The following is a 10004-nucleotide window of genomic DNA, read 5'->3' as shown; positions in this document are numbered from 1 at the left end:
TTGGGGCCTCCACGGTGGTATATACAACACCACTAGTGGATCTTGGACAACCACTTGACCTCATTGGCCATGGCGACAAGGTTAATGATACGACTGCTGTGACACCTAACGCAAAGGCGCTCTTTGAGAAGAGCTTTGCAAGCTACTCTTTAGTTTGAAGGATTCTAACTCTGGATCTAGCGAAGAGATTGCGAGCCTCCTGTTGGACAAGGCTACGATGGGCAAAATCAAAAAGGTGAAGGAGTACCTTAGAAGTATAAGAAAGAAGAGGGGTGCCGCAAGGGAGGTGGAGGCAACCGACTAATGATGATTCTCATCTTTTAGGTTGCCATGTCCAAGATCTCTGTTCGACAGGGTTTTATCTTTATAGATAGAATTTGCAGTCGTAGCTGGTTGAGAGTGTTGGTTGTTTTGTGTTTACAGTTAGGGAGTCCCATACTTTGGACTAGTTCGCGTGTGTAACGGTTTTCATCCGGCTTTTTGTTACTTAACTGGATAATTCTCTTCTTCTTAATTAATAGATTAGGACCAAGCTTTTGCGTCTGTTTAGAAAATATGGAGTGTATCTCTAGCTTAGTGAGATAGCACCAGGTTTCCCAGACACTAATTTTTTAAAATACTACTAGTGGCAGAATAGAACAAGAAAACTGATTTGTTAGGAAAGACTCCACAAAACAAAGGCAATGCATCAACCTCCAAATTGCCAAACTCAACTTGATCCAACACAGACAAAACTTACTCACTCCAATCCACAATAAGTGCCGAGATTTAATAAAATGTTATACTAACTTTGTACTAAATTTAAGGTACTTATTATGGATCGAAGGGAGTGATATTTTTATCCGTAACCGTACAGGGGCACCACACCATCATCTTGATTTCCCTGCCCATAATATAACACTAACAAAAACATCTAAACCATGCACCGGGAATTTACTGAGATGGGTAAGACATACAAATAAAAAAAAACCAGTATTCTTTCCACCACCAACTCTGATATCTCTTTTCCTGCATCACTCCATGAGAGCATGAGAACCATTCCATTAGTACAAAGTTTTTTTCTCCGTGGCAATAATGTATTCCATTTTATTCTCTAGCCCTGGTTTGGCTTGGACTTCCCTCTCGTAGTCATGCCCTACCCTGCTCGTAGTGGAAGAGATATTCAGTCAGTCCGGTTGACCACTGACGAGTGCGTTGCAGGAACTGAATTAACGGGCGATGGGGATTCAGTTCACCGACTCTACTCTTTGCACTCATCCCGTTCATGTCATTGCCAAGATAATAAGTGTTCAGGTCAGCTAAAGTAGAACTAGGGTCTAGGGACACAATACATACGTAATCTACGCAGACGGTCTTATGACATTTGCACGCGTGGCAAGTGGCAACCTGTTTACGCAGGAGTAGAGCGGCAACCACTCCCGGTTCTGCTAACCATTCATTCAAGAACTTTCAGCACATCATCTAAAAAAAAAAGAACTTTCAGCACATTCGGTCCCACCTGATGATTCCGCCAGAGCTCCGTGGGATCAACCCCTACCGGTAAATCAGCTATAGCAACCTGGACAAGCTTTGATGGCATAAGAACAAGTTCAATAGTAGAGTCAACGGTTGACTATAAACTAAGTGTCATGTCACCTATAGTCAATCTAGAATTAACATGTACAATATGAGCTATACAATTGTACTACTTTATTAATGGATGACCCACCATTTACTCTCACAAAGTATATAGGAGCACGTGCTAGAGCTGGCACTTGCATTAGACCACTCCTTTTCTCTCTTCTTCTCTCTATCCTCCAACTAGGCAACAATATATTATTCTAATCTTTGTAGCTAGCTGACTAGAATTTATTGTACTTGCTCTCATTTGAAAATCGATATGAGAATATTCCACCGCTAGTTGTGCTCGGACATTATTATATTAGATATCGAGCTTCTAACATTTTAAAAAAATGTGAACTAAACCATAAGCATTGTTTATGCTATTTTTTATTTTGTGTAGAAAATAGGAGAAATTCAATTCACCTCTGGGATGTGTATGCTCTCTCTACCAAAAAAATCATATTTTGAAGTGTTGAAGTTTTTTGACAAAAAATCTACATGTACATCTCTATAATATATGTGTGTTCATTAAGTTTCATGAAAAACCAATAATTTTTGTGGTCTATGAAAAAAGCGGAAATTTATCTTGTGAAAAGCATTATTTTTAGCACTGAACTTTGTATTTTTTTTATAGATTTCATATGACAAGTCGATTTTTTATGAAATGAATTTGTGAACGTGTAGCACGTGAAGTTATACGCACGAATTTTTGTTTCTATTTTTAAAATTCAAAATATATGTAAGATGCATTTCAAAATATAAGGAACCGTATTCTTCCATGTTCCAAAATACCACTTCCAAATAGATCTTTATCAAGCAGCCAGGATTACAGAAAACTGAATGCGGTCTCCTGAAGAACAACATCAGGTCCACTGAGCCAAATTCCAGAACTATGCTTTGTCCTTGTCAAGTTTGCAAGAATGACTCGTGCTAACTTGCCCGTGGTCTACTTTTACAAAGCCGCTGACTCTACCCTTAATATACACCCGTAAAATGTTATCTCAAAATATGATCATATGTGACCTGCGAAAAAATAGAAGACATAAATGAATATTATCTCATGCTATTTAGAAATTATTCGTTATCTTTTGTGTAAGTCAGATATTGTTATATTTTTAAATAAAATTTTACAGGCGCACAAGATATAACATAACATGGACCCATGATTTATTTTACATTTCTTTGGAAATTTGAAAGTGGGATATAGTACAAAATAGTAAGGTGCACCAGCACCTACTTACAATCAATGATCAGGGTCGATTAGGGATGGATCCGGATGTGAACGTTGCCACGATGCACCGGTCAGACTGTGCTGGTACAAGGACAAGGCAATCGTCCCGTGTCCAAGGTGGATACGATGCTGCTATGGTCTTTGGTGCACTTGCGCCCGCCGCACACGAGGCTAGCAGTAGTTAATGTTGTGTCTTGTGTGGGGATAAAACTGAATCAATGCTCGGATCTGCACAACAGCTTCGAATGTCTGAAATTTGAACTTCCCCAAGAGTACCAGCATCCGTGTAGTGTCTACTAGGTTAGCTAGACTTAACGGCCGGTACGTCTCTCCACGAAGCGAAAACGAAACTGGATTTCTAGGGTACAGATTCACTGTATCGTTAGATAAAAAAGAAAATTCAGTGTGTTTTATTTCAGAAATTTAATTCGATAAACTTGTCGTGTTATCAAGTTTTCTTTTTTGCGAAAATTCTACTAACCTTTAAATAAAAAATCATCAAGTTTTTCTTCTTAGCTCCTATGTGGAATTGTGGATGAAGCGCACCATCTCGAAGGCCAAAGCTAAACTAAATCCGCACTAGGCATATTTAACTGGAATGTGGTTATTTTGTCCATGTGAGATGATTATTTTTAGGTGCTGATATTATTGAAGCGGGGTTATTTCAGGTGTGATAACAAATTTTACAGCTGGTAAAATCTATTTACCTTCTTAATATGTGCTTTAAAGGGGAGCTTGTGTTTTGGCTCATAGATGCAGATGAACATAGTATTATAAAAAAATGTATAAAAACACAATTAAAAATGTCAAAAAATTACCAAAATAAAATTTCGCGTGCATATCAGAACATACTTTGTTCGCATACAAGTTTTCAGTGGAAAAGAACATTTTATGTGGCATGTGTAAAAGAGAACACCCAGGATGATGATTAGTCTCAGCTAAGCATATCCCAATCACACATGATACACAACAAAGTTTGTTTGATTCCATAACAGAATTTAAAACAAAAAGATCCTTACCCAAGAGGTCTGAGTAGATGTGAAATGCATTGCACATAACATGATTTCGTATTAAAAATGCATACAAGATTCAATTCTACAAGTCAAATTAATAACAGCTACTCTAGAAAATATTTTTTAGGATTTAAATTCTAAAAAAATCTAACAAAATCCGTTCAATCAAAGAGATCATTTATGTAAAATCCTTTTTAAAAAAAGTATATGAAATTCAATCATACAATGATACAAATAAAACAACCAGTATAAAGTAAATTCTCCAGCATATAAATTCTTGATAATTCCTACAGAAATCTTTCAAGTCAAAGAGACCCTAACTGTTAAATTTCTGCAACAACAAACAATCTCTTAATGAACAATAAATCGAAAACATTGGTCCTGAGTCCTTAAACACAAGCGGCGTAGCAATGATCCCCTGGGCAAAGGGACCCCTTTTTATGCGACCTTTTGAGCTGAAACTTTATTGCCACCACGACATGGAGCGAAGCATGATCCACAAATCTTGCCAACCGGCCATTGCCGCTTTTACACCAGATGAGGGCATGCATTTTCACATTGTTCATCTCAATGCATGTGCTACCAATGCTATCCATGCGAAGTGGAGTGCATCTGTAGCTCTGTGACACCACCGGATCTCCCGGAACTCATATTAAAATTGAGAAGTACTAGTTGCAGAATAGACCAAGAAAAATGGATACGGTTGGAAGGACTCCGCAGACCACAGGCAAGACATCACCCTCCAACTGCCAAACCCTACTTGATCCAATATGGAGAAAAGTAAGCCATGCACCAAAGTCTAATCTTTGTTCCTAATTGCACAGAGGCGAACCACACCATCACCTCAATTGCCCTGCCCCCTAACACTAACAGCAACATCTAATCCATGCACCAAATATTTACTGATCAGAAAGAAGACAAGCACATCAAGATCCAATTATAATTATTCTTTCCACCACCAACTCTCACATCTCCTCCCCTCTCAGCCTCCTGCATCACTCCATGAGACCATGACAGAACCATTCCATTAGTACAAAGTTTTTTTCTTTGTGCCAATAATTTATGCCATTTTATTCTCTAGCCTTGGCATGGCTTGCAATGTGTAGGTCCCCTACAGGTCCAAGGAGGTCATTACATAAAGTGGCACTAGAGAGACTCATTGTTCATCGCCTCTCTGTCCCCTCCCCGCACTCCCCCACTCTCTCTCTCTCTAGACCTCTCTCCACATTGTTCTCTTCTTTTGAGAGAAGGGAGGAATATCTGTGGCCGAGAGGGAAACACTGCCAAGTTTCAAAAGAACCGCCACCCCTCCCCTCTCTCTCTCTACACCGGCCTAGTACCTTCAATCCTCTCTCTTATTTACTACTGGTTGCCCCCATCCTCCATTTCTTGGTCGCCGTGCGCAGACAGAGCTCCGAGAAAGAAGTACTGCCTAACCTGCTGCTAGTTGTGTTTGCTTCCATCTTTCTCCCTCCCTCGTTTCCTCTCTGGTGATTCGCCAACAACAAGCAGTGTTGGTAGTCTCTTCAATGCAAGAAAGTATCAGCGGAAGGTAGCCTCGGTGAGTTTCGTCAAGCTCGTCGCTGTCTCCGAAAGAAAAGTCCTTGCAGCGAGCGGTAGAGGATATAATGGCCTCCAAGGAAGGTATTCTTCTTCCTCCTCTCTCTACCAGATTCTGGTAAAAATTACTACTTGCTTCCCCTTTTCACTTCTCCTTGCCTGCATCCATTCGGGGATGCGGAGGAGGGGAGTGGCAAGAAATTGTTGGCGATGACGAAACTGAAGGAGTATTTCCTGCTTGAATCTGCAGAGGCGGGCGGGGGAGAGAGGGCAGAGGATTTTCGTCGTCCTGCTTCTGACGAGGAAGGTGAGCCCTGGTTACCGATTGCTTTCCCCATCTTTACCTGCGTGAGAGAAATCAGAATCTTAGCTCATCATTTGTTTCCTCATTTGCTTCGTTTTCCTGCTCCATTGGGCAGATGCAAAAAAAATCTCTTTTTTTAGCAACCAAATTTCAGCAATTAAAATGAAGATTCTTATTTCGAATTCTGGAGTTTGGTCTGTGTTGCCACACGTGTTCCAACTTCCAAGGACTGACCAAGAGTTGTAGGTCTTTTTTGAAGGGAGATTGTTGATGTCAGCTTGGGGATCCTGACCATGTTTGTAACCGTTTAATACTTTAGGTTGGGCTGACCCAGAGTTTAGACTTCTTGAGGAGAGATCGTTGATGTCAATTTGGGGATTCTGACCATGTTTGTAACCGTTTAATACTTCAGGTTCAGCTATCTTCTATATCACTCCATATAAGAAACTGATAGGTTGTCAAATTCCTCCAAATTTTCCCTCCCCTACCAAAATCTCTGAAGTGGACATATATATTTGTCTATCTGCACCCACCTCACCTGTTTCAAATATGCCATCTTACATGTCTGCATGGGTTAATTTAAGCCTTTGGACGTGGTAGGCAGAAGGAGAGCATCAGTTTTGGAAGGTTGCAGGGGTGGTGCAGATGTCAATTTGTTGGGGGCATGCATATCTCTGCATGAGAACACCTCTCAGCGGCAGCATGTGGTTTTCATGGCAAACCGGACAAGCACAAACCTCCTGCTATCATGGATCATGATGGAATAGAATAGAGCCTATATGTGATAACGATGTGTTCCTTACGGTTCGCGGCATTGCGCTTTGTCTCGTTCTTGAGTAGGTAGTTGATTTGTTCATGCCAAGGGCTTCAATTTTGTTGCCTAACTGTGTAAATCTTGATTTGCTCTGCTTAGTGCAAGGAGTGGAGCAAGAAGAGAGCAAGAGAAGCCCCAGCGAACAGGCTGACGAGGATTGCGACAACAGTGGGTCAGTAACCGCTGCCCCTGCGCCAAGTGAAGATCCCAGTGAGGGGCACAGCAGTGACAGCAGCAACCAATGTGCTGGTTCTGACGGAGGTGCCAAAGAGGTGCCTGAAATGGATTCCAAGGGAAGCAACTACGACAACTCTGAGTGCATCGACCAGAGCTCTCCACGTGCTGTATTGGATATATCGGTATCGGGTAGCGTGGACTCTGACGAGAACTCCTCCACTGAGCAGACAGCAGAGCCCAGCCGCAGTTTGCACTGGAGAAATCTGGTCGGTGGACTAATACTGTCGAGGAAGAAGTTGATGGCTAGAGCAGTGACATTCCCTCAGAGATCCAAGAGCTCCGGGCTTAAAAGGTACCTGGGGAGGATCCGGAGTGGTAGGAACCAGATAGACTGCAGTGCCATTGCCCCAGAGATCTTCCCTGAAATTGAGAAGTGGAGGCCATCATGGAGAAGCTTTGACTACGATGAGCTCTGTGCTGCAACTGACAGATTTAGTTCAGGTAACATGCACACTAACTTCTATGTTGATGTAATTCAGTGACTTAATTATTAGACTTTGTCACTATCATTGCAAAACTTGTGGGATGTAGCTTTGACATAAAGCTAAGGATGCATAATTGGAGTGATGTGCTTTCAACAGGAAAGAGGGTTTGAGGTCCTAATCATGAACTGTACCTTAGGTTAATCATGGTTGTTACTGGCTGCTGTTATTACTCTATGCTAGTTTCTTTACGTGTCCACTTTTCTGGATTGTGGTACCTCTAATATTTTGACAATATAATATGGAAATCTAATAGTCCCTGTATGTTGTAAGACAAGTACAGTTCTTGGCCAGAATTAGTTTTCTGTATCTGCATTGTATCTGAACATTTTTGCTTGACACCTGAATACCTGATATTATATTACTAGATAATTTGATCGGAAAGGGAGGGCATGCTGAGGTGTACAGAGGACAGCTTGCTGATGGACAGTTTGTGGCAGTGAAGAGACTAACAAAAGGTGGTAACAAAGAGGACAGGATTAGCGATTTCCTATCTGAGCTTGGAATTATAGCACATGTTAACCACCCAAATGCGGCACAGCTCTTGGGGTTCAGTGTGGAAGGTGGCTTGCACTTGGTTCTTCAATTCTCACCACATGGAAGCTTGGCTTCTGTTCTCCATGGTACAGCCCTCTTAACAATTTGTTAGGCAATGAATGTCATGGTTGAGATTTCTTGGTGGCATAGTTTACATCATAGTTCCAAAAAAAAGAGGGAGGGAAATCTCATGACATGTATGCCAATTCAGCATAAACATCTAGAAAATATCTTAAATGCTGCTTCCTATTGAGTGCATTTTAAGACCACATAAGGTCGTAATTTGCATTTCTGCATACTATTTATAAATATCGCATCATCACTTCGTGTAGTGTTTTTTTTTTGAGTTGCTTCTGGATCACATATGCTAAAGTTTAAAATATATGCATGTCAGAAGAATCACTCTTATCTAATGTAAAGGACGGTGTAAATAATTGTACTTAAGGTGCCGTCAATCTAGTGACATAATGTTGCTTGGCTGATCAGGTGCAAAGGGAGCCCTCAGGTGGAAGGCCCGGTTCAGTATTGCACTTGGAATCGCTGAAGGGCTATTTTATTTACATGAAGGTTGTCATCGGCACATCATTCACAGAGACATCAAGGCTTCAAATATTCTTTTAACTGAAGAGTATCAACCTCAGGTACGTATTCTACTATTAGTCTGTTATACACTAGCCCCACGCCATTCTACTATTCCTGAGTCCTGACGATGTAAACTGACAAATTTCATGCTCCCTTGTTGCACAGATTTCAGATTTTGGCCTTGCGAAATGGCTTCCTGATAAATGCACCCATCAGGTTGTGTTCCCCATTGAAGGCACATTTGGGTGAGTTTGATATGTTCCCGAGTCCCGACTACTACTTCATGTTCAAAATGATATACTTCCGAGTAAACCAAAACAATGTTTCATTTTTATTCCAACTTTGATTTTACAGGTATATGGCTCCAGAGTACTTCATGCATGGGATCATAAATGAGAAGACCGATGTATTTGCATATGGAGTATTGCTTCTTGAACTAGTGACAGGGCGGAAAGCGGTGGACTCTTCCAGACAAAGCCTAGTAATATGGGTGAGTATAGCAGATTGATTTGATATACTTCACGTCAAGTAGATTCCAATCAGCTCACTGAATATTATTGTTTGATCATATAGTTATAGCAAACCGACAGTTCAATTTTAAGTGAATGTGCATTGAAAGCATAAAGCAGGACAGTTACGTACTTCTGGAACCCTTTTAGCTCATAATCTGTTCTTGATTATTTCAAAGGCAAAACCGCTGCTCGAGTCGAACAACATGAAGGGACTAGTGGATCCTTCTCTTGATGCTGGATATGACCCAGAAGAGATGGCACTCACCCTAGCAGTGGCATCGATGTGCATTCACCACAGCTCAAACTTGCGGCCTAGCATGAGATCGGTGAGTGTCTATTGCTTCAGTGCAAAATGAGCATTGCAAATTGCTGAAGTGATGTGTTGGTTGCAGGTGGTCCGTTTCTTGAAGGGAGACAGAGAATCACTTGAACTGATGGGGAAGCCTAAACCCACGAAACCCCCTATGTTTGACTCCTGTGATTCAGAAGATTACACTCGCACAAGTTACCTCAATGATCTGGACAAGCACAAACAGCTTGCCTTGGAGCAGTAAATCTAGTTGGCTTTGGACAGATTTTGTCATTTTTTGTACATTGTCACTGCCTACATTGTGATCCTCCTGCTTTCCAGAGATGCTCAAAGATTGTATGGATAGAAGTGAGGGATCAATACTTGCTGGTTGATGATTTAAGGTGTCAATTTGGCTTCCAATCCTTATTGCAGGCTGTGATACCATGATCTGTATGACCAGGACCTTGTGTCAAGTGCTGCTGCCCTAGTGACAGCATATCATTATTCCTCAGATGGGAAAGTGTTTAGGTATAGAAGAATGTATGTATTTGGATCACGTGCAGGGTTAATTCATGTGTCCTTGTTGTGAGCTTTTCTTTTTGTCAGTTTAGGCTTTCAGCACTTATGTTTGATGGTAAGCTAAGTCATTGCATAAATATTGGTTATCATTCCAGCTCACAGATCTCCTAAGGGTTAGTCCTTAACTGAAGCAATGAATGTTGAACACTAGCCGCTGGTGCCTCTTGTGCATTTTGGTGTCTTCTGTCTGCGTCCCTTTCTTTAATCATTTGTGGAACACTATGTTAGTGCAAAGCCCACCCAAAAAAGAAATACTACA

At 41.1% G+C, this 10004-nt stretch overlaps 1 protein-coding gene across 2 annotated transcripts; it reads left to right on the top strand.

Annotated features, from left to right (window-relative positions):
• The first annotated feature begins 5053 nt into the window (after positions 1 to 5053).
• Positions 5054 to 9758, top strand: LOC127311878 (receptor-like cytosolic serine/threonine-protein kinase RBK1). 2 transcript variants are annotated; one of them, XM_051342364.2, is made up of 9 exons: positions 5054 to 5490; positions 5657 to 5713; positions 6624 to 7202; positions 7612 to 7866; positions 8267 to 8421; positions 8528 to 8607; positions 8717 to 8852; positions 9051 to 9200; positions 9267 to 9758. In XM_051342364.2, the coding sequence occupies exons 1-9, from the start codon at positions 5475 to 5477 to the stop codon at positions 9426 to 9428; spliced, it is 1590 nt and encodes a 529-aa protein (XP_051198324.1). In that variant the 5' UTR covers positions 5054 to 5474; the 3' UTR covers positions 9429 to 9758. The 2 variants fall into 2 exon arrangements, with proteins under 2 accessions (XP_051198324.1, XP_051198323.1); XM_051342363.2 differs by lacking the exon at positions 5054 to 5490 and having other exon boundaries at positions 5503 to 5713.
• The last annotated feature ends 246 nt before the right edge of the window (positions 9759 to 10004 follow it).

The sequence above is a fragment of the Lolium perenne genome, chromosome 7, assembly GCF_019359855.2.
Source record: "Lolium perenne isolate Kyuss_39 chromosome 7, Kyuss_2.0, whole genome shotgun sequence".
Classification (NCBI taxonomy): Eukaryota; Viridiplantae; Streptophyta; class Magnoliopsida; order Poales; family Poaceae; genus Lolium; species Lolium perenne.
Note: the sequence above shows the minus strand (reverse complement) of the source record. Positions and strands in the feature narration are given on the sequence as shown.